The 26,945-nt window shown below is 28.0% G+C and overlaps 1 protein-coding gene across 1 annotated transcript; it reads left to right on the top strand.

The window, feature by feature from the left end:
• Nucleotides 1-1,628: 1,628 nt before the first annotated feature.
• Nucleotides 1,629-26,945, top strand: LOC113547954. The gene is made up of 5 exons (XM_026948554.1): nucleotides 1,629-2,038; nucleotides 8,270-8,574; nucleotides 12,153-12,293; nucleotides 17,239-17,737; nucleotides 26,356-26,945. The coding sequence occupies exons 2-5, from the start codon at nucleotides 8,274-8,276 to the stop codon at nucleotides 26,585-26,587; spliced, it is 1,173 nt and encodes a 390-aa protein (XP_026804355.1). The 5' UTR covers nucleotides 1,629-2,038; nucleotides 8,270-8,273; the 3' UTR covers nucleotides 26,588-26,945.

Genomic DNA, 26,945 nt, shown 5'->3' with positions numbered 1-26,945 from the left:
CGACTTGCCGTTAAAGTTTTTATGTTCGCCGAATAATCTGATTTAGCCTATTTTAACCTGTGCCACCCTCTTACGCTTTCGTCGGACGTGCCGTGCACCAGATAAACCAGTGTGCATAAGGTAAATACGTGTTTTGTGAATTCTGTTTCTGCGTTAGTTATCTTGTTCATTCGTATTTGTGGCCTTAATAGAGTTACTCTTACGCAAAAGTATAAAGAATTTAGAAAACACAAGAATAAGGTTACTCATAGGTATGTCGCTTATTATTTTTTCTATTGTTATTTAGATATTATGAATGCATTTAATATTATATAATTACACTATTCTTGTGTACTTCTTGAGCATATATGTCTTGGAAAATCGTACATACAAAAAACAGATTGTTTATCAAACTCGTAAAACTTAAAAGGATACGTATTTGTCATATTATCATTCGCACCGTTGACTCTTTCTCGAACGCTGTTCTATTCGTGGTATATTTGCTGTTGTTTTCTGCCCGTTAACTTCGGTTGAATATATATTTTATGATTAGCATGAATTGTAAATATAGTTAGGTGACGTGGGGTGAAACAAATAGTTTAATTTAGAACAACATATTGACTCTGCACAGCTGCACTTGATTGTACGATTCGTCGTCGGAGCATATTCAGCAATATTTTTTAATCCGGACACAATTCTTCTGTACCAAATAGATGCTAATTATTTATTTTTTCTGACGCGTTGCACGAGAGCGGTTTCCTACGTATCGATTTAACGTCCGGGCCGCGTCGCATTATTGACATCCGGATCAGCGTAGTTTTCGTACACGATACAAGTGAATAATAACGAAAACACTTTCCACTGCCTATATAATATATATATATATATTATGCATATTCCGTCCGATCGGCGATAGAACTGACTGTTATTCACACCCGTCATATACGCTCTGCGGCAACAGATATATGCGTATAATACACTTATATATACGAGCCCAGACAACATACCACGCGCAGCTATGCGTGTATAACATCAGAACCGGAGATGGATATAATGGTACGTCCCGTGAGACGAGAGTAAGAAATTAAGGCGGGGTTGAAAACGTACGCAGAATCTAGGTCCGAATCTAAATAAGCGGCGGCGGCGGCGGTGGAGGCGGCGGCGGCGGGTTAGAAACGCGTACCTCCTCCGTCGATGAGACGAACGGTTCGAAACGCACACAAATGTGAAACGTAAGAAAAAAGAAAAATTACGGGCCGGGAACCTAATAGTATAATGCGTACAAATTAACTGTAGGCAAAAATCACTGGCGTGCGAGTGTGCGTGTGTCCATTGATTGCGGGGACGCGGCTTACGTGCAGGTGCACGCGATATTGTATTATATTATTGTGCACGGCGACAGGTATGACGTATACACACAGTCGCTCTCCCCCCGTGGTAGAAAGTGCGATGTGTTTTATTATGTTGTCGCCGCCACTTACACCACGACACATACGCGCGCGCGTTATCGTCGTCGGGTGTGAGGCGACAGCGCGGGGGAAAAGGCGTGTGGAATTTTAACAAGGAGGACGGCTGCTTGATTATTTCGTTTTGTTTTGTTTCCGAAAACCGCGGGGCGAGGCGGCCGATAAAAACACCGATGGACCGCACTCTTAGCCGTTAGTGTGTTACCGCGAGCTTTACCGTCCGGACACCACGTAATATTATTATTACGCACACGTGTCCATCGTCGGAGTCAGGTCGTATCAGTAAATGGCTCGCGTCGTCGGCGTCCGAGTCGTACAGCAACAGCATCCGCATCAATTCGAACCACTACCGCGGTCGTAGTTCGCCCACCCTGTTAGATATCACAAACGCTCCACCGACATCCCCGTCGCGGTTTCGTAGTATTGCGAACGCATACGGTTTTATCGGTGTTTTTTATTAATTTTATTTTTGCTCCCGTACATTTCAATAAAACTTTACGGCCGAGTGCAATAGCCGTGACCGGTTCACTCCGATCGAGCGCCGAACTATATATCCTTTTCGAGGTGACCACTTTACATCACATCGCAGCCAGGTAATTATGGACATCGCATAACGCGCGGTTTTATGTTTTTGATTAAAGCGCAATCGGTTAAATAACTATATCTTATAATTAATTACTTATAGGCACACAACGAGTATTTTACATACATTTTTCGTTTAAATTTGTCGAAAATGAATAATAATAAAAAATAAAAAATCTCGTTTTGTAATAATACGACTTTATCGTACAACCACAGTGGATACTTACCTACCTAGTAAAAATCAATTGGTTTTACGTGGTAAATTCTGTTTAACGTAAATAAAAGTCTCATTAAACATTAATGTTTGCATTTTCCACGTTTGGTCCTATTATATTATATATTATGTGTATAGTATATATAAACGTTCATTGTTTATGTTTACTGGAATAACTTTATTCGTTTACTGAACTAATGGTTTTGTGGTTTGTAATATCATGCCCATATTCCCCGTTAAGGTTTTATCGTTTTAGTTAAGATAACAATTTAATTTCATATATTTACTAATATTATACTCGTTTGTTTTTATAGAATACTAAAGACCAAAATAATATACAGAGCGATTCACCGTGTTTCCTATTTATACTTTTGTCCTTAAACAATAAGTTTATTCGAATCGTGATTTTCTGAATTTTTTAGAAGATTTAGTCAAATTAATACTCGTTTAAAATACTTAGATATACATTTTTCAGTATATCAGTAATATACTAGTATAATCTCAAAATGTTAAGTTTGTTTTCTTGATTGGTGATTGTATAAAATATTCATTGACTGTATTTAAAAAAAAAAACTAAATAATAAAACATTCAAAAAAGAAAATTAAAATTTTAATCTTAAAAGTATAATTGTATAATATAGATTTAACATTAAGATTTTAACCCGGTTAATAAATAAAATGTTCGTTTATGAATGGTTTCTATATCAACTTTTATTCTTCTTTATTATGATTTATAACAAAAATGTCAAAATATAAGAAAGTGAATATTACGAATGATTTGTAAGGAGATGATTTCAAAGTTATAACATTCAATCATAATACAAAGTTTTGTAGAAAATATATTTTTTTTTTTTATTTTTATTTGAAAGGAAACACATGTATTATTATCTTTTAATATGAATATGAACATATTATATTGTGTAATGAAAAATGAGAAAAATGAATTTAGATGAACATTGTCTAAATTTACAATTATATTGTAAAAGTTAAGATAATTTAATTTGTTGTAGAGTTTTTTTTTCTATATTATACAAAAAGAAAAACATGCTTTGAATGGCATAACATTTTCTTATTTTATAAAAATAAGAAAATTTTAAATACGTCAAAAAAATCTCATTATACTTTGCTGAATAACAAATAATTTGATAAAATGATTATTTTATAAATAGTTCACACGGAACTAAAAACAAAAATCTTATTAGCATTTTTATTTCTGATATGATTGTGAAAATTTTTAAGTTGTTAATAAATTATAAAATTATAAAACTGAAGATTAAATGATTTATATAATATTGATATATGCGATATTTTAAAATATTAGTTATTATTTATCTGTAGAATCAAATTGAAAACAATAAGTGTAAGTAGAATCTGATTCTACATAAAAATCTGAAAAAAATGTATACAATAATAATTAATAATACGTAAATCTGAAAACAAAATATACTGATATATTATAAAATTTGTTTAAACGATTTATTTTTTTCCTAAATGGTCAATATGATAGCGAATAGAATTAATTAAAAATAAAAATAAACTTATAATAATTAAAATAATTAGTTATTATCTGAAGGGTGGTTATAAATTATAATATTATTTGTTCAAGTAAAATAACGGTCGATAATCTATCCCTCCTTTCGTAGTTTATAAGTTAAGCCCCGTAAAGAACGTTTTATTCATCTTGACATTTATAAATTTATTCCGTTTACTTTATTTTCCATTTAAACACAGTTCTGTTGCATAAATACGTCTACAAATGATGAAATACTTCGAATAAACAACTACTCTCTCGATTTAAAAAAATTCGTCAAGTCCGAATAATATATATATATATATATATATTAAAAATAATAATATTAATAAAACAAAACAAAACAAAATACAAATTTAACTGTATTTATTAATTCAAAAGCATAAATATATTTTCTTAATTTTTTAATACAAGTTCAAGTATAGAGTTTTAACAATCAACCATTGTTGTAAAACGCAATATAATATTTAAATATTATAACTGATTATGACTTATTGTCGTATATAGTTGATAGGTTTAAGACACGTATATATTTTATATTAGTATTATGTAAAGCTGTGCTTTTTTTCTCACAAAAAAATTTTCTAAGTTTTTTTTTAATCGTTACTATTAGTTGTTGATTTTTTAAATATTTCAAGATGCAACACTAAGTATATACAATAATAATACTTATTGGCTCATACAGTGGATGTCGTGAGACATTTTACACCCTAAAAAAAAAATCAAAGACTCTTATAATTTTGTACTTTAACCATTTTGAGGTAAATATTACCAATAATATATATATTATAGTATTTAGAGCAAAATGCACGTGGTATAATATATTTTGTAGTTATTATATTTTCTATTATATATATATATATAATATATAATGATTACAAACGAATCAATTATTTACCAATTAATCAATATTAAATATACAGAAGGATACTACAAATCATCTAAAATTCCAAAACAAAAAAAAAAACAAGCAAAATAGTATAACTTACATTTGAAAAAAATTGTGTTAAAATAGTTGTGCAGTTTGTATATTTTAAGCTGTATTTTTTTTAATAATATTATTTCTATAGATTATAAAAATTATTTTATTATAAGGAATATGAAAGGGACAGGGCGGAAAAATCCCATACGTGTCTGTAGGCTTTTCATAATTTGAGTGCTTCAGGAAAAAAAATGATCTAATTTCGTCTATGATAATACTACCATAATATGAATTTGTCCACCAACTTATATTTCTCATGGAAATATTCGAATTGTCTATAATAATATTTTATATAATTTGTGATAAAAATTGATGCAATAAACAATTTTAACATAACGATACGCGTGCCAGCATTAATTTATTACTACGTTAAACTTTATTTTGTCATACTATATTTTGCCTGTTTTCGGCGCAGCATAATAATATTATTCATCATAATATTGTATGTAATAACATACTTTAAGAGAGAGATAGTCGCAAGCAAAATGTGTATAATTTTCAACGAAAAACTAATAATATTATTAAATTAATTTTGAGTGGGTCTTACGCATTTCAGCCAACGTTCTAGTAAACGAGATTTAACCAGCCGCATACCGGCCAAAATATTCTACCTATGTTCGAGCGGTCGTTTGGATAATAATTCGAACGTTATAATCACCGATCGCTATTCGCTATTTTTCAACAAGTAATAACTATTACGCGTGTAATATCAGTAGGGCAGTAGGTATGTGTTTACGCTCGTGGACTGCATTACATTGCCGTCTACTTGCGGTTTAGTGCTACCACCTACCTACTACTCTACTACAACAACTCATCTAACACCAATAATAATAATAATAATAATATATTCTAAAAGTGTGGACGTCTACTGTCGAGTACCGAACACTGCGGTGGCGAACCCGAAACAATGTCGACAACTTCTTCACTGGTGGCGTTATTGTTCTATCCGCTCGAGCGTCCTAATATTTTAATATTATACTATATGCACCGCACTACCGCGGAGAGATTTTCGCCGGCCGAACGCTCGTCGTATGAAATATCAATAAAAACAATGACAAATCAGCTTTTATTCATCGCGTCTTTCAATGGAGACGAGCGCGGGCTTCGACGACGATTGTTGACGGATTTCAAAGTTTTTTTTTTTTTTATCCATTCATTATGAACTATCCGTTTAGTGAAAACAACAGAAATTTTGCTAGACGATGAGATCGGAACGTGCGCGCGTGTGTTCTCTGTGCGTCCCGTCGTTTCGATTTGTTTATACGCATAATCTTAAATTGCATTCTAACGACACGGCGTGCGCTTAAATTGTGGCGGTAGAAGAGGACATCATTGCGACACCAGAAATAATGATATATTAATATGATGATTGTTCACGGTCATATGAGAAAAATAAGTCTATGTGTGTTTAAAAATCGTCTTATTAGGTCACTTTGGGTGAATCCGTATCGATGTTATACTACATTTTAGACTGTCTGAAGTTATTGCAACTTTGATTTATTTTAAAACAATCCTACGCAATGAAATTTATGCGCTAACTATGTTCTTGTATTTTATAAAATATCTTACTAAAATTTAGTAATGTATAGTATGATATTAAACTGACGACTATCTGACAAAGCATTTTGTTTAACATTATTATTTGGGATAAGCTCGTAGGTATCTAATTCACTGACTGACAATAATTTAAAGTGTAATTGTATAAGCATTTTTTTTTTTTTTGGTCTTTTAACATTGGTGTTACATACCTAGTATACACATTGTATAAGACATTAAAATACATTGTCTTACCTTGTTCCAGCGTCTGGTAGATGAATTAATAAAAGCATTTTTTTGTAAAAATCTTCAATATGTATTAAAACATTTTGAAATATTTTATGTTCTCGAAGACTATATAATAATATAATATTATCTTCACTTAATATAATTTATTTCTGAATTTGAAAATGAAAATAAAAAAACAAATTATTTTGAGAAATTTCAAAACTAAGTATATAAGTACAAGAGTTACTTGTTACTCGCATAGTTTATACATGAGAATCAATTGCAAATTTACTATATCACAACAATATTCGAATTTATGCACAATTACGTATCGGAGGATCATAATGTTTGAAAAAATGTTAACTGCAAACAGGTACTATGAAGGATATAATATATATGATTTAGAACGTTTAGTCACTTAGTTATAATTGTACTATGTATTTTTATAGAAATTAAATACCGATGTGTAACCTAACCTAGTTCACCCACGTTGTTGTATATTAGGTATAGAATATTGAAACTTATACACTTTTTTTCGTGTAGAGATTTTTGTTAAAAACCAAAACTAAAGTTTTAAGTCGGTAATTTTTTTATATTATTTGTATTTTATTTCGTAGGTACCACATAAAGTTCCTTTACGAAAATTTGGACAATTTATTACGTACGTTGCTTATTTCCCTCGATGATACACTCGTGAAATGTTCAATATGCTTAATAATATGCTTTACCTGTAAGTTATAATGGACGATAGGTAAAACGCGTTTACTGAATCGATACACTATATGAATCGATTTAAAAAGTTCACACTGACGTCGGGATGCTCTATAGCGCAAGCTCGTTAGCGAATAGGCTTTTAATATATAACACCATATTATAGTACGTATCAAACCCACGTCTTCCGGAACACGTACGTTTGCCAAAACAACCATTGTAAACTTATAACAGAGAACTCAACAAACCGTAGGCGATAATTACAGTTTTGCGTGTAATTTTGTTAAATCGCTCACGTGGTAACTCGAGACAATTAAAATGGATATTCTTAAATGTTTTTCAGTAATAATAATAATCATATTAATATTATATATAAATTCGTTGTTGTAGAATACAAAACAAAAAAAAACTCACTTTATTTACCAGTTGAATATATCAGTTTTTTTGCAGAACAACAATTGTGTTATATATATATATATATTATGAATATTGAGTTATTTATTTGATAAATTTATCATTTTCGATGGTATAAGTAAATGAGCACGATTTAGTCAGAAGTTCATTTTTCAAGTCATATACAATAATAATGATATAATTATATAAATTTCATTTAATAATTTAAATATATTGCACTATGCAATTTGATTATACCGTTTCATGTAGTACCCACGTAATATCCTAAGTAATATATCGTATTATTTGTACTCCTTGACGCGGAAATGCGGATTGGAAATTAATAAAAATTCAAGATCGTTTATTTTTGGGATAACGCGATTATTAAAATAATATAAAAACAACAATTCACAAATTGTAAATTACTTTTGATTAATCAAAATAAATCCAACCTGTTAGAATTAATTATTTAAAATTATACTCAAAGTTTTGAAGTTCATGTTACTAATGTTTGTACTTGTATAAGTTCTATATCGTATATTCTTACTACAATATAACATCTAACACCTAATATGTTGGTAAATTTAAATTATAATATATTTAATGATAATTGTGTAACATTATTGACTCAAAGTCTAAATTTATAGAAGTATGCCTATGATGAATCAAGCGACGACAGTGTTCGCGGCGTTATTGGCGGCCGCCAGTTGTCAGCAACTGGTGCAGCAGTTCAGCGTGGTCGATCCGAATTCCGGTCAAACTGGACCCGCGGGTTTTATGCCTATGAAAGACGACCGTCACACGTCTGAGATGATGATCGAACGTCGGACATCAGAAGCAACTCCTGAATCGTCGTCCGTGCAGAGCAGAGATTATTCGGGTGGTCCCGAGTTTTACGGTTACAATAACTATCCGGCCAGTTACGGGCCACCGAGCTCCAGTTACGGATCAGGTACATACAAATATATTGAACCTTAGACCAATCATAAACAGATACACATATCATAGCAAAGTGAAAAACCTACCAAATCTGCATTAAAAATCAATTAATACCAATAAAACATTTAAATGATTGATATTTTTTAGATTTTCTTAAAACAATAATTCATAAATATTAAAGATAGGATAAATTAATAATTATTGACACACTGATTTAAAATGATACATCGGAATTCTATTCAAAACTTCAAAAGAAAAATTGTAATGTTGAACATTTAAATCATAAATTTCAGGCTTAAATAATATACTAGAATACGGTGCAATGTCTTAGTGCAGTGAAACGAGAATAAAATATAGTTATACATTTCGTTAGCAACCTGTCCACTGCAGCGAATTCGCAAGTATGTGTCAGTTGTCAGTACAAGGGATTTTCTTTTGATGATAAAGTATAATAATAATAACAACTACGGAGACTACTGTTACTCTCGTGCTCATAATATAATAGGTAGCTAATAGCAATAAAAAATATAACACAACTCGAGTGATGAATACTTTTCTATTGTGTAATATTTCACTGAAACAATAATTATAAAATATACAATGTCACGTGTATTAACCTGTTATCTAATGTTTTCATTTAAAAGTCCAATAAATCTTTACTAAGAAATTTTCAAATGTACGAAATATAATCTTTATATATTGAGTGTCTGCGAGTCGTAATACATTATTTAGCTGCTAAAATAGGTTTAATATTTGTAGTTAATTGTTTTTAAAAGTGCATATGAATAAAAAAGAAGTATAACCATTTATTATATTAAATATAAAATAATAAAATAAATTAACTATCTACGATAAAATATTTAGAAGTTTTGGTGATTTATCGACGAATACAAATTGGGTTCATTGGGTAACAATAACATACAAACCACATAGAAAATAAACATTAAAAATTCCGTAAAAATATAATACGTCATTGTGTGAATAAATTAAAACAATATAATGTAAATGCAGTATATATATGTACTAATAATATTTATAATAACTTTCCATAGTTTTTGGTAATACAGTATATATGTATCGATATGAAGTAAAAATCATAACTGTAAACACAAATTAAGAGGAAAATGTATGTGTGTGTGGAATGAAAGCAGAATATAAATATATAATATATTAATATATGAATATTTTAACACAATTGTGAACGTTCTAGGAGTATAAATTCTCCCTTAATGACGGTTGACAGTCACCATAAAAGAAAATACTATATTGTTATTATTGTTATGGGTATTCTGTTTCTTCTTAAAGAATGTTGTATTTCTGGGACAGACTAAGTACACAAATATTCTGCAGAGGAGTAATTAGAGTGGTATTGTAAAACAAAATAGGATGCGTCGTAGGAAAAAAATAACAAAACCGACCTAAAATAAACTAGATAAATACAAATGATTTTGTGTGTATTGTCTACATTTATGTAAATACATATTTTTAGCCGTAATTCAAAAACTTTCACTGTGATCGATAACAAAAAAATACAAATTAATTAGTATATATTATTATGGTCTACAGCAATTCATCGGAGGGAAAGTTATAATTATTTGTTTTCATACTGCTTAACATTTTTTATTTTATGTTTTAGTTCAAATAAACAATAACTGTTTAAAATCCAAACAATCTATTATACAATCCAACTGTTTATACGTGTAACCAATGACTGAATCGTGTGACCTAAAGGAACAGCGTGCTATATATAACGTATTAAATATTTGAAATATTACAAAAAGTTATTAAATTTAAAAATTGGAGAATTAGTTAATTTCAGCTGATATTATTATTAAATCAATTTTATTAAGAATTATGATACGTTTAAAAAAAAAAACAAATAGTAAATATGTCAATAATATCAATAGAGGAAAACGGGGCTAATAAAAACACTTTACATGTATTTTTTTTCACGCTCATAATTATTCTGTTTTGAAAATATTGTTAAGTGCACTTATACGTATTTCGTAAATATATAAGAGACTTAATGATACTCGATAATCGTCTTAATGATAAACCGACTTTAAGGCAAAAATGTAATAAAATTTTTTTAAAAACGTGTGTCAATTACGGGGTTTGTTGACGCGTGCTTTGGAGTATGTTAACACAATCACTAAGAATACCTTTTTCTTAATATTCATAATATATTCTATAGAAACATGGGTTAATGTAAAATATTATCATTAAAAATGTTTATTTAGTAACATTAAAAACAATGATTATAATGATTATTTTTAAAAACAAATAGAAAAATATAACAGAACCCTTTTTGATGATAGCTCTTAGAAATAACCTGCTTCGGTAAACTATGATAAACGGTAAACACAAATGATTGATCGAAATATAAACAATGATACCTACTTCATAGTCACAATTATGATAAATACTCGTGTTATTTCGGCAAAATATTATCTGAGCCAATTAATTGAAAATATAATTATTATTTTTTTTTTAAATAATAGGTATTAATATAAAAAAAACCCGGTTTCAATTTATACAATTATTATTTTAATATTATTTAGCTAAATTTTTGTTTGCTTTTTTTGTAACTCGTTATTTGTTATAGAAGTAAAATTGTACAAGAAAGTAGATTTTTTTTAATCACCTGAAAAAAATTAGTTTGAACATACTAATTTTAAATTTATTTCATAGATACTACTTGGAGAGATTTAAATTACACAATTTTGGTTTAACGCGTGATAATGGATGATCATATTATGATTGATTCATAGCTGCTATTGCGGCGTGACCAACATACATTTAATAACTTTAATTTGATGCTTGTCAACTTATCATAATAGCCAACTTGGCACGGTTTTCCCTCGTTTTAGATTCTGTGCGAAGCGATGAATGTATCGAATTTAAAATGTAGAATTTTATAATTCAAAAATATTCGTGGTGACTTGAAGTATTTTTACGTATATTTTATTGAACGGAATATACGCGATGGAATTTCAAAATATTTAAATTAATTTTGAGCTTTTGCCTATAAATCACTATGATAGCAATATAATGATATGATAAAATATACTCAATAATTTAGGCTGACACACCGTCACCACTCAGAATCGTTTTTTTGTGTGCAACTATTTATCATTGAATTCAAATTTAACACATCCATTATATTTTGATATATCCAATGATGAAGTACACTCTACTCATATAATACTGTACTCTGTACAGCAAAGAGATTACCTACTTGCTTTGCAAATTTGTTTTTTCAAAAACGTACTTATTCAATTAGATAATAAATTATAATTATGAAATTATAATATGAATTTAGAAATTATTTTTTTTTTAACTTGATAAAAAAAAAAATGAAAATGTCCAATAAAGTATATTAGGTATTTTACATATTATTAATATTACCTATAGGCTATATAATAACTTGATTTAGGCAATTACAAATTAAATAGTATTCATGTATTGATAATATTTCTAACTGCAATATTCTATAAGCATTTTTACATTTTAATTCTTTATGTATTTAAAAAATATACTTTAAGTGTGAGACTATTTGTGTAAAAATAATAAATATAATACTAATTTCAGATATAACTTTTGAACCATCTGCACCAGCTGACAACCCGTCCAGTGCTTATTCCAGTCCCGGTTACAGTTCATCTTACTATTCTGGATATGGCGAAGATACGAAAAAAAGAAAACCAAGTTACGCAACACCCTACTATCCACGTATGTAAATTAATTTAATCAAATTTAAGTTGTCCATCGATACTTATAGAAATATATACATAATCTGAAAACTAAGAAACATTCACAGGAATGTTCAATATACACGATAAAAAATATTTTCGTAATAAGTAAAACTCATTCTTTATAATTAAATATAATTCTTTAATTTTTATAATTCATTTAAGTATTAATCTAAAGTAAAGCGTATAATCATTTAAATAAAATTAATTCATAATAATTTATAATTTTAATATAGTTAATATTTGCATTATTTGAAAATGTAAATACTATTAATTGTTATGGCTAGTATTTTGAATCTATCATTTACTCATATTATTATACTCACAAATTAAAAGATATATATAAAATGACAATGTTAAAGCCTTTAATGGATTATCCGTTAAGATCATAAATCATTGTCCTTTGAGACGTCAAAAAAATTATGTGTGAGTACATACTGTACGATCTATACATATACATATATAACGTTATTGTTAATTTTTTTTTTTTAACAAAAGCATTTGAGTATTTGACACATTTTCCTTTTGTTAAAAATGGTGTTACTAACAAATAATGATAATGGCACTAAATGGCTCTGAAAATAACTTCCTTTTTTGCTATATTATAAAAAATTGTATAAAAATAAAACCTACATAAATTCTTGAATGCGTTTTAAACTAGTAGAGTAATATATTAAAACTATATCGAATATAATAAATTAATGTTGGATTATTATTCTTAAAAATAATACTTCGTAATATAAATTTTATGATTAATGCAAATGAATGTGACTTTTGGCAATATATTTTCAACGTACCTAATACGGTTATGTTTTATTCTTAAAATAAATCTGAATTAAAAGTAAACAATTTATTTAAATAATAAATATCTATGTATGTAATCATACGTTATTGTTATTTTTACATAAATTAATGTTATTTAATTTTTGAAATTATGCTTACACAGAATAAATAACATATTGGTACAGTCGGTACGGAAATATTATTATAAGAGTATTATAGCTTTAGTTAAACGTCTTAAATATGTAACTTTCGAAAGTTTTAGAACGTGCCCGTTTTTAAGCACTTTAATAACAGTATAGTTTATTTAAAATGTATTCATGATAATATTTAAATATGAGATACGTTTAGTGTTTGCTGAGCTATAAAATAATATTCAAGCCAAATATGAAACACGATATTATAGTTTTCAACTCTCTTTGAAATCGACTACTAAAAGCGTGTGTTTTTGTCTTGTCTTTTGATTCTCCGATTTCCATATAATATACCTCTATACAATTTTCTCAATTTATAGTATGACTGAACATTTAGTAGACACTGACTTAAACACATAATATTATACACCATACTCATTTTTTTTTAAGTGTATAATAACACAGGTAGGTAAATATAATATAAGTTTAAAAATCGATTTACCATATTTATAAAGTTTATTTTTACATAATTTATCACCGCCCAATTCACTATATACCTAGTCTAAACAGTTATACTTCTTTGACACGTTGCCATTGTATCATTAAAGTACGCAGTGGAGCGCCGTTTATCGCATTACTACTACGCCTTTGTCGTGTACACGAGGAAACTAAAAAATAAAATATAAGACCGCGAGAGGAAAAATATGACTTTTCGTTTGGCGTTGGTGTGTGGATGACAAATACAATATTGCGCGCGTTAAACGGTTATTATTGAATAACCGGGTGTGCGGGTGAATACGTCGACACAGCCGATATAGGTAGTTACCTTCAATTTGTTACGAATTTCCGGGCCGAAGGTGCGTGAAAAATAATATTCTCGTACGGCTGGATGAGAGCAGACGCGCACAAACGATATACATAATATTATATTATACTTATATACGTTTTGTGAGTTCACGGTCGGCTGATCGATTCAGACAGTCACGATGATTTACGCGTGTGTGCCGATCGCGGGGCGAGTGCCGACGGTCGGTATCGGAGGGTAGTATATTATAATATCGTAATATATTATTATTGTGCGTACATTGCCGTCATCGCGGGAAAGAGAAATCATAGGTCCCCGCGCACCGCGACCGCAACACCAATTTAATTAACTGCCATTGTGCGTGTCTGTAACGCGTACGGTTTGGCCGGTCCAATTATAACGTACCCGCGCGGGATTGAAACAACAATGTACACACAACATTGTTGTTATTACACGTGTACGTATAGTATCGGTTTGCGATAAAAACGAAAACGAAAAACAAAAGCAATAGTACAATATTATTATAATCACAATTCGATTAACCGTTGGTGGCGCGGATAAGCTCGGCACGTCGCACTCGGTCCATACGGCCCGTGAGTTCGTTGCTGATAGGTATTCGGCCGTCTATAATTTGCGATGATGACAATACTAATATATTATACATTGATATTAGTATAATGCACGCGCGCGCCAGTTATAATTTAAATTATCTTAACACAACGACGTTAGACGGACAGGCGGGAGAAATTTTATTCAGACGCTGACAGTAATGAAATTGATTAAACATTGTCTGACGGAAAACCGGAACGCCGCCGACACAGACGCACCGCGCGCAGTCGACGCTATTGATATATATCGCATCGTTTAAGACAATAATAATCCATTATAATAATAAAAATATATATATATATATATATACGATATTTTATTGTACGCATTTATCGCGTGTTCATATAATATTCGACGTCAACACGTCATATGATAATAATGATAATAATAATAATAATGATAATAATATGCCCTTAGGCTGGTGAAGGTACGTGCACGTTGTTAGTTTCTTAAAACGATAGGCATAGGTGAGCATTGGCTAAATGTTTTTTATTTTACATATTTCTTTCCCGAACCAGAAACAATGACAGTGAACGATTTTAAATTATAATACGATAACATTATACACAACTATGCGCCGGAACTGCAATAATAGTTTTGTAAAGTCACTGGCCCGATCAAGGGGGCGTAAACGCGGCTGGCGTTTAATTTCTTCAGGAAAAGTTCCGATTCTTTCACAGACATTTCACTATTGAAGTGTTGGGTACGTTGCAGGTATTAACGTCACACCACCTATTGTCCTATATTATCCTACAACACGTATATAGACCACACTATAATATGATAATATAATATATCCGGCCTCAGACTTTGGAAGTTTCGAACTTATTTAAATTCATCGTCTACCCTATAATTAAAGTACACGTATAAGCGAGTTTTATTAGGATCCCATTTAACGTATTTCACCAATTCAATTATTCAAGATTTTTATCCGTTTGCTTTTCTCGTGTCTCAAAATTTCACAGAAACTATTCCGATTTTGTATATTACTCTTAATTGAATTAAGTAACACTTGGTTTTAACGTCCTACGCATTCCATAGAAACTCAAAGCTGGCGCGTCATAAATTAAAATAATTACAATATCATTTACATATTTATCGCAAAATTGTATGAATCGTTTTAACATAGGTAACTACTACCTACATATTACTATAGATTTACTTGGCCAATAATTATTATAAATTATACGTTGAAAATTCCACTTAACTCTTACTATAAAAGCCTTGTTTGAAATACATTGAAATGTACAACCCATAAAAAATGCCTTATTATGTCTGAAAATCGAAACATTATAATAAATCAATGATAAATGATTATTTTAAATTATAATTGTTATCTTATCGAAGAATAAGTTGTTAGGTACACATAACAAAAACCAATGGCGTATTTACAACTTACTTTTCTTCTTTTGGGGAGTGGGAAGATTGAAAAATATATTACATTATATATTTATATATTATATGTATAAATATAGTCGAATTATAAAATGAAATCAAACTTTCTGTTTTTATTTGCTAAATCATCAGCCCTCGGAGGAATGGAAATCCCGAGCACCCCTCACTCTATAAATACGCCACTGACAAAAACTAACATACATACAAAAAACATCTTTATCCACACTGTCTATTCTTTAAATTATAATTAAATCCACTCTTCAAAATAGTTTTTTTGTGTATATAATAACAATATAATGATATGTATAAAAGTGCAAGCAGTAGTCGTTTAGAATGCTTTATGAGTGAGTTCAGAGCGTAGTTTCTTTTTTGTAACAAATTTAAAAAAAATTTAAGAAAAATCTGACCAATTTATTCAGTCTTAAATTCTTAATTAAAAAAAAAGTCTATAAATAATTTATTTCAAAAAATATTAAGTCAATGGATAATTATTTTTTCTTAAACAAATTACTCAGTGTAATAAAAACTATAAAAAATTAACTTATTATTAATGGAATACAAAAGTGTTTGAAAATAAATTATTAAAAGTCTCATTATTATCTGAAATTATCTTGTGATAAATTAAAAATTAATTTGTATTTCTTAAATTGAGTTACTTATCAAGCCTGAAAGTTAAAGTCCACTTAATTTTAATTTATTAAATCGTTGATGGTCTAAGTCTTGTAGACATACTATTAGCTATAAAAGCCTGTGATACTGATTAAACTATCCTATTTCAGTATTATGACCGGAGCTTTTTAATGATAATAACAATAACAAAACTGCGAAATTCGACACTTAATGTATTAAATTCCACTTAATTTTTGTCGTGTTATAATTTAATAAATGAAATGTATATAAACTTATAAAAAAAATGGTTTGTTACTCGTAAAATTAGAATCATGTATCTACCTTTAATTTCTTTATAAATTTTTTACAATTTTAAACCATAAATATTATAAGTATTATCAGTATTTATGAATAAAATAACTCGATCCAATTTGTTTTTGTTAGTGTTAGTTTTATTATTTATACATCAATAATCAATCGTCGAGCTGCAATATATTTCAATACATAACGTATCTCGATAAAATATCTCAAAATATATATTTATATATAAGTGGAAATTATAACAACGATCGTTTCCGTTATAATTGTTGCAGCCACGTCGGTGTCCTGTCCGTCACCGTTCACCAACAACATACTGACCGACCTGCTGAAGACTGGTAGCACGGCCAAGTTCGGCTTGGTGAAGTCCGTGGTGGCAGCAATAGCCACGCTATTTCTGGCCAAGATACCCATACTGTTGGCAGTTAAGGCGCTTATGCTCAAGCTGTTCGTAGTGCCGCTGGCCGTGGTCGTTCTCTCGCTTCCGGTACTCGTTCCCGCCGCCCTCCTGTTGCAGCCACTGTGGAAGAGGTGGAAGGAGTTTGTGGGCATTGATTCGTCTAAACAGCCACAGATGGTGATGATGATGCCGGCCGCGGATTCCACAAAGCCCGCCAACGACACATCAGCGACGCCTGGCGTCACCAGGGCGCTGGAAAACAACCTGGAGAGCGTGCTCAGCAACCTACTCGAGTCGGAGAGATGCATGGAACGGCTGGCTTGTCAGTTGGGTGTCAGGGATGCAAAATCCGAGTACAAACAACAAGTGTCCTGGTAAGTTTAGCAATTCTTGAAGACGTTTGAGTGTTTGTCTATACGCACATATTATATTATAATATACCTATATTTTAAAGTTATTATCTAAAAATCCAAATGCTCAGTGACTAGTCAATTCGCTCGCCATCGTGACACACCATAATACCAGATATAGGCACATTATCTAAGTTTGGATTCTTGATATATCTATATATTTCGTTTTTTTTTTTAAAATACAAACTACAAACTTGTGGTTTTGGATGCGATTTCAATTAGCATTAGTATGTTCTGCCATAAATTATACAAACATCAAAAAAATATTAATATTACTATAAATTAATATAGAAACACAATATTTTCAAAAATCAAAGCTCCTTTAGTAGAATATGTAGTAGGTATTGTACACGTAATTTGACAAAATATTATACAAATAAATTTATACTGGTTTTACAAATATAATGTATAATATAATAATATTAATATATATATATATATTGTTAATAGTTGTTTCAAATGAACTGTAAAATTTGTTAACTAAGATTAATTATTTTATAACAAAAATGAATGAAGTAAAAAATATTTATTTTTTCTAAAACCAAAAACCATCCCGGAAGACCATAATTCGTTAAAACCCAAAAATCTATTTATATACATTTTTTATTAACATTTTAACTAAAGCCATGTATAGTTTAATGCGTATAATACGGTAAGATTAAAATATGTATTTACTATTGCGAAAATCTTATCAGGGTTTGTAATTATTTTAAATTGTCCACGACAACACTAAAACCAATGGACTGTGGTCTGCGGTTTAGGTTTTAAGACCTTAATTATATTATGCTTCATACTATAGGCTATAGAAGTAGATTGTGTAGGTATAATATGTTTTGACCTTAATTACACGTTGTTTAGTTGTTTTTTTGTGTACACGGTACATGGTAAAATATAATATTTAATTGTTAAATTGTAAAACGTACTCCGTTTGAATACGAAACACGCAACACAAATTACTCACTTCTCTAGTGTTATAATATTATAATATTTTTCTTTTATACTTTCTAAAATTTTCTATATGTAATTACATTTTTTTTAATTAAAAACATTAAAAATAATACTCAATAGAAGCACGGTTTTTGATTATATTTGATACAAACACTACTATAAACTTATATTAGAAACGACGATTTATTTTTATTCGAATAAAACCATAGTATTACTTGTATAAATTGAAAATGTATAAACCAGTGTTTAAATATATTTTATTTTATTTTCTTTCTGATGTTTCAGACATTATTTTAAATTATAATAATATAAAAGCGATTTGAATATAAAATTAATAAACTAAAATTAATTTCTATGATAAATTATATATTATTTTAATAATAAAAAAACAAATTAGAATGTTCATACAACTCATAAAATGTATTAAAGTTTGCAAAGGCTTTTAAGTCACTGAGCTGTATAGTATAAATGTATATGTATCAAACATATATTATTATAATTTATCATTCGTATATGATATTATATTTAATAATAATAGTTTATATATAATAGTTATAGCGATTGCCGGTTACATAAACAATTTTAATAAATTAATCAAATACGTCAATTACTATCTATTGTTATAAACTTTTTGAACTTACAGACAACTTAATTGTTTTAAAATTAACAAAATAACTTGTATAAATAATCAATACTGTTATAAGACTATACACCGATTTATTTTCTTCGTAATCAACATTTCTGTAGCTATACTTAAAATGTCTATGACGTAATAACGACGGGTATGTGTCGTTAATCAAAAATTATGTTTGTAATAATAGACTCATTATTTTTTACCGTGTTAGTACCCACGATTGGAGCAAATTACTGGGAATAGTAAAAATATTTTTATTTTATTAATACACAAAAAAATATAAGCACACGGCGATTTAGATATGCAATTTAGCTACACCACTGCTATGTTTCCATTTTACGGTACCGCATGGAAAAATAATTTAGCCTCTATAACAGCTAATTTTTTAAAATATTTTAATAATAATATAATAACAAACATACATGGTAACTCGCTGTGACTAAACTATAGGAACATCTGAAGTTACCGAAATATATATGACGTCGAGAACTCAAAAATAGTATTTATCTGTTTTGTATGAAAAAACAATATATGACGTGCAAACAAAGTACAATATTTTGTATCTACAATAGGGTCAATAGCAACCTGGCGAAGGGCTTATCAGGTGGTCAATATTTTAGACTTAAACCATACACGTATAAATCGGTTTGGATAAATTTCGTTTCGGACGTATATCGTTGCTAGGGAGGCCGAGTTGAATGAAATGAAAATATATGAATATTCAATACTCTGAATATTTAACATATAAACATACATACCTATACATTTTCAATACATTATATTTTCATTTTTATGTAGAATTTCAAATGGGAAAAATAATTAAAAAATGTATAATATACATCATACAATAATTGATTTAATTTCGTTTTATTTTCAGCATAATATGTGTAGTTATTAAAAAAGTATGACGTTGTGGAAACGATTTGTAAACGAAAAATTTTTTGAATGCGTTTTGAAAATTGTACAGTGATGATTTAAAATTATTTATAAAACAATTTTTAACTTGGATTTTTAAGGAAATGTAGGTATTCATAATAATATGATATATACATTATTCCATACTAAATTCGTTATAATTATTAATTTTTATACATGTGTCGCGTACAAAACTTTTTCAATAAGTATGTACAAAAATAATACTAGACAGTTTTAATGAAACTCTCTCTCGAGACTAACTAAAACCGTTAAATTTAATCATCAAATTAGGTATTATGAACTACTTTTCATTTGATTTTTGTGATTTATAGCCGTGTATAATTAATGACGTTTTACTTTTCTTTATTTTACTATATATTAAGAATTACGATGTATTATATAGTTACATTATATTATTACGTCGAGGCGTATGTTTTAATTTACTTCTTTTTTTTCTTTTTTAAACAATATCATTCACTATTAACACATTATATAGACATCTATTTATTCCTATACACACCTGTAACTATCAAACCATTTCTAATTCTAAATTATAGTGACGACGTCGAATGTACAGGAAATATGTTTCTGATAATTAATTTCGACCGTTGATAACAAATCGACTTTTATAATCGGAGGAAGAACCACCCGATGAGTGCCACACAGCACGTTTAATTGTTGAATAAGTTTTCACTTGTATCGTTATCGTAGAACGTGGACGGTTCAGACTCGATTATTGGGTGACATTTTTTGCATTATGTTTTTTTTTTTTTTTTAAATAAAGGATTTAATGATTTATTGTTCATTTTTAAAACTATGAGATGCATAGTTATTATTTCGATTTTGAACGGCGATATTAAGTAAAGTGCAAGTGATCAACAATTCTAAACGTTTAAAAAGTCTAATCATACCAAATCAATAATCATCAAATATGTTTACAATAATTCAATAACATTCATTTTCTCATCTTGTAATACTTAAAAAATCAATTCATTCGTTACAAAATATTATAACTTATAAGTGACTATCCAGTAGTATCCACATATTATACAAGTGTGATACATCTTAAATATCATAAAAATTGATTATGAAATTATATTAAAATTCAATACAGATTATTTATGTTTAAAAATAACAACATGATTTATTTATGTGACAACGTTTATAATTAATTTCATATTTTAAATAAGCTGCTAGTTATTGAAAAAATTCCAATAGAAAATGTCAAAGTTATTCAAACTTAAATCTCTAGCTTAAATAAATAACCAATGAATAAAATTAGATACCCCAGCGCCTTAGCGGCTTAGAATAATAAGACAACGTATCAAGATGAGAATTTAAAGTGTATTGTGCTTATCCGTTATAAATTTTTGATTCTAAGAATTTTATAAAATTATACACGGATAAAAATGACCTTATAAGAATAAATTAAATAAAAGACAACTAAAACTGCAGAATAAATTGTATTCTATAGTTGAATTATTTTATAGATCTACTAGTAGTTTAATGTATTTTTCTTATTATTCTCCAACAGTTATTTTTAGTATTTTATTCGCTAATAAAGTTTTATTGACATTACTTATAATCTGTAATATACATTCCATGTACAATTATTTGTTTAACTATTGTAGTATTATACTCGTAGTTGTAAAGTATTTTACACTGACGAAACCTGGACATGTATTCATTATCTATACTCTCATACTAATGAATAGAATTTGTAGATATTGTCTTAATTACATACTACATGAATAAGTATGTATAACAAAATATACAATTGATTATTATTGAACAATATAAATGATTATCACTCGAACGTCTTAAAAATAATTTATGGTTCTTGGTTTTACTAAAACAATCTAATTTTAATATATACTTGTGATTTCGTACGCATATAGTCATATAAAATAATGGCAACTTATAACAACAAGTTTTACTTGACTAGCACAATTGTATATAGTCACTAATCACTATATTAATATATTATAACACAGTTATTAATTGAATCATAAATAAAGATTAAATACGATAATATAGTCACTTTACATATTTTATGATATTCTATATATATACTTACACTGGAAAGATTTAATGAGCCTTAGGGTGAAGATAATTTAATCATAGTAGAGTTGTAAAAGAGAAAGACGCAACATTTTCATAATTTTAAAAGTGAATTTTAAAGACATAATATTATAATATATTGTATACTTGATTGAAAGAGAAAAGTTATTATTTAATTATTTATACGCATGCTGTGTTGACAATATTCAGATGAACAGTAGATACATTTAAGCGTAGATATATACAAAATGATTCAAACAAAGGATCCAACATAGTGAATAATGGCTAATCTAGTAAATCTGCATGACAAGTGACGAGTTATTCTTGTATATTTCTATGATCAAGAACATTGGTGAAAGTCTACAAAAGAGTTATGATTTTCTTTTTGCAACTTAAAAAGTACCTAAAAATAAACGTTCAAATGTATTAACGGTAACTACAATTTATTTTGTTTTTAAACTAAATATTTTCTAAAACGGTAAAATCATATCGGAGACATAAATTAAATTTGCCTCATAGTATTAAATGTTAGTTGAATATTAATTGACTATTTTTGTCTAAGTTTCTACATTTTAAATCTTAAGGCGTTTCGATTATTTAATACACTTCGAATTAAAATTATTTATTATACTCGTACATTGTATTTTGTTTTTTTTTATATTAAAAAAAAAAACCAAAAATAAGGTTTTAATAACATAAACAAAAATAAGAAAACTTGTAAATATACATCAATACATTTCAATATATGGAGTTTAAATATTTTTATACACTATTACATTATAATGTTTTCAATAACTCAAATTGTTCGATAATTTAGTTTGTATTAACGCCTTAGGCTTTGACTAGTGACATTTAAATTTATCCAAGAGTCGTATATACTATAGCTTTCTCGATCACCTCACATTATAATATATTATACATTAATGTAATGTAATATTATGGTTAGAAGCAATACATTATTTAACCGACAAGTCTATAATGTGAATGTATTTATTTCATCGTGAAATGTATGTAACAAGATGAATACTTGCACCATTCAGCTACTACAATAGTTCCAGCTAATTGGATTTAATAGTTATCCGAAAACCTTTAAAAGGGGAACGCAATCGAGCAGAACCTTTTAAATAGTTAAGACACAATGAGGTTGTCTGGTCTGACTTCACGGTCTTGATGTTGACGAATCTTTAATATTTTGGTATAAATATTTGGGTGACTCAATATTTTGACCTTCAATTTTTTTCTATGGAGTATATAAATGTAAAATACACGTGCAATAATAACTTATTTAACATATATAAAAATACTATATTAAAACGTAATACTATTATCGAAATTATTTATTATACATTATTTTAAATCAATACTATTGGGTCAATTGATTAAAATTGAATAATTCGGGGAAAAAATTTACCTATAACATACTATTACCTAACAGAAAAAAAAATACAAACAAGTTGAATTATAGTTAATAAACACAAACGTAATTTGATTTTATCGATACTATCGACTAGCACAGTTCATATAATTTGTTTATATATTTTGTCGTTCATGAGTAATCAAAGTACTTTTAACTGAATACCTATTCATGAATACTAAGTACAATTATTGAAATAAAGTTTGATACACGAATAAACATGAAATAGAATAAAACCAAAATAAAAACCAATTTAGATAAACTTATATAGAAATTAAAGAATACAAATTGTGAATAAAATAAATTAAAAAAAAACAAATGTTAACTTGACGATTATTATATTATTAGACTAATAACCCTCGATAGTCGATATTGAAGCAAAGGTATCAGGATATACTTTTATTAGATTTCATAAAACGATTTATAGTTATACATTTATAATATATAACATTATTTCATTAAATATAGTATAATATTGTTATACTTTATAATACTATAGTATTGAATGGTTTTAAACTGTTATAAAAATAATTTAATATATAATTAACATAGACAAATTACGAGCTAAATATGATTATTTCATATTGGATTAAAACGAGAAAAAAATATAAGTGTAAAATATGATAAGTAGGTAGGTACATATTGATAAGCTGATCGATTATGAAACATAATAATCAAAATAGTGAGAAAAAATAACGTTGAGATTGGTAATAAAGTAATATAATTAATTACAACTTAAAGCATACAAGTTTAGACAATCATTTCTTTCTTTGAACTGTGTATTTATGTTTACCTATGAATTTCAATAATCGACATTTACTAAACATTTTTCATAGTTTTATTAAAACAAAGTAACCATAGACGGTTTAAATTGTTTAACGACATTAAGACGTATATTTGGTGTTTTTATATGATTACCTACTCTAAAAGATTTATTTACATAAAAATAAGTGCAAACCATACACTTATATATAATATTATATACTGTTGAATATCGTCGTTACAATAATTATTAAATTCCATTGTAACTAAAATTAATCGATACAATTATTTTACATAAAAACAAATTTACGAAATAATGATTTATGTCCTGAGGGATACCTAGCGCTTTTAGACATATTAATACATTTCAATGATGAATAAAATTGGTTTAAAAGAGGTTCAAACGGCCAACAATGAGTGAATGACAAATTGATTGATGTTGACGAACAAATGAAATATGTCATGAAATATTACCTAACGTATGAGATTACGAAAAATTGATATCTTTACTTAACTATACTAAAATATCATTAGAAAATGAGATATGAAAAAATCTAATTAGGTATTATAGAACTGTAGAAAACATCGAAATCAAAAACCTATAACATACCTATTTATAATTCAAAATTCCGATTCAAATATGTTTAACTTGACTGAAGATGCAACGAAATCATGGAAAAATATTATAGGTTGAAAATAAAATAAAAATTAATATTCTTGATGGATAATAAATTTTATTATATAGTAATCACTCAAAAGTTTAAAATAATTCAAATAATAACAATTTTAGTAAGTTTTATGAAGAAAAACTGTATATATATTATATATTATGGATTTTTGAAAAAATAGTTTTTCTTTGTATTCATACAGCTGTTACTTTTTAAATTCATCAAATAAAGTTTTTTGTTTGAACGTCACCATAAGAAAAAAAACAGTGAGTTCGAAATATTTGCCTGAAAATTTCAAATAATTTTTGTAGACTTTACTTAATTTAATATTTTTAAAACATCTATCGAATAATATTTGTGTGTATAAACGAATCATTTTGTATTTTTCTCGAAAATAATTTAATTCCAACTTGATAACGATTTCAATACGAATTAATGAGAAATAATAAAACACAATAAAAATATAATAGAGAGTGAAATATGAAACTAAATAACAAGATATTATAGAATAAATGTTAAACACAACTCAACCAGCTGAAATGTACACGATAAAAAACGATGATTTTTGAAACAAAGCACCGAAGAAATTATTCTAAAGATACAATTGCGGAAATATACCTTTATAACTTTATATCGTATGTGTTATCTGTACAGTCTACATGTGTGGTTTGTTGTAAACATTGAGTTTAACAAAGTTATGCAGTCTCACACTTATGACTAATAAATAATTTCAACAATATTATTATTCAAATAACCATTGATTAACATCTCTGGTCGAAAGTTCCAACAATGCAAGTTTATAATCCTCCCACCTCTCTTTAAATAGTGTTATTTTAAAATAAATTGTATTATATGGTTATTAAATTAATTTGTAATTTTCAATTAACATAATATTATGTAAATAAATCAAAAGTTACAAAACAAAACGTTTTGATAATATTTGCTGGCGATGTTAATAATATAATTATAATTATTTTATTGGAACTACATTTTAAACTCTATTATGTTGATATGGTGAAAATTCAACAAGTTAATTACATTTTTTTTTTTTATATCTTTTGGCGAAGTTTAAATTTGAAAATAACTCAATCTTAATTTAATTATTATTATTGAATATGATGTATTGTACGTGAGAATTTTCTATAGATTATAATACATATCTTTGTCTTATTTTTCACAGGGTGTTGAAGTTCTTGCAGACGCTCCGTGTTGTTCAAAACAACGAACCGATCAGAGACAAACTAAAGCAATACCGCGAGGCTTACAATTACGGTACTGAGACGGGACTAGGTTCAGTCGAAGATGAAAATCTCGTGAACTCCGTCTGTTCCGAAGTGCGATATCCCTGTCGAAGTACTCAAAAATCACTACAGAGAAGCACGAGAGCTCTAGTGGACTTTGCTGGGTTTTGATAACGACTAATTTAATCAAAATTTAATTTATTGTACATAACAATATAATATTTATTTTTATCAATACAGTCGTGTGATAGATCTAAAAGAAAACGTCACAAAACGTATTGTGACCTCGCGAGTTTACTCTCAAATCGCTTTATTTGTACAATCAAACAATATAATTTATTATTAATTTAATTTATTTTTTATCCATTTTTGTTAAAACTAATTAGCGCGTTACCGCTTAGGTATTACAATAAGATATATTATATTGTTCTCATAATGCCTTCTTTAATCATAACGTTGGTGGAATTGTGTTGCAACCTGATATTATGTTTAATATTACAATGTATATCCACATATTTTTAGTATTATT

This window comes from Rhopalosiphum maidis, chromosome 1, assembly GCF_003676215.2.
Source record: "Rhopalosiphum maidis isolate BTI-1 chromosome 1, ASM367621v3, whole genome shotgun sequence".
NCBI lineage: Eukaryota > Metazoa > Arthropoda > Insecta > Hemiptera > Aphididae > Rhopalosiphum > Rhopalosiphum maidis.
This window is presented reverse-complemented; position numbering and strand designations above follow the sequence as displayed.

Coding starts and splice junctions, on each gene's coding strand:
- LOC113547954 (XM_026948554.1), top strand. CDS start 8,274: ATGCCTATGATGAATCAAGCGACGACAGTGTTCGCGGCGTTATTGGCG. Junction 12,294..17,238: donor CGCAACACCCTACTATCCAC/GTATGTAAATTA, acceptor TAATTGTTGCAG/CCACGTCGGTGTCCTGTCCG. Junction 17,738..26,355: donor TACAAACAACAAGTGTCCTG/GTAAGTTTAGCA, acceptor TATTTTTCACAG/GGTGTTGAAGTTCTTGCAGA.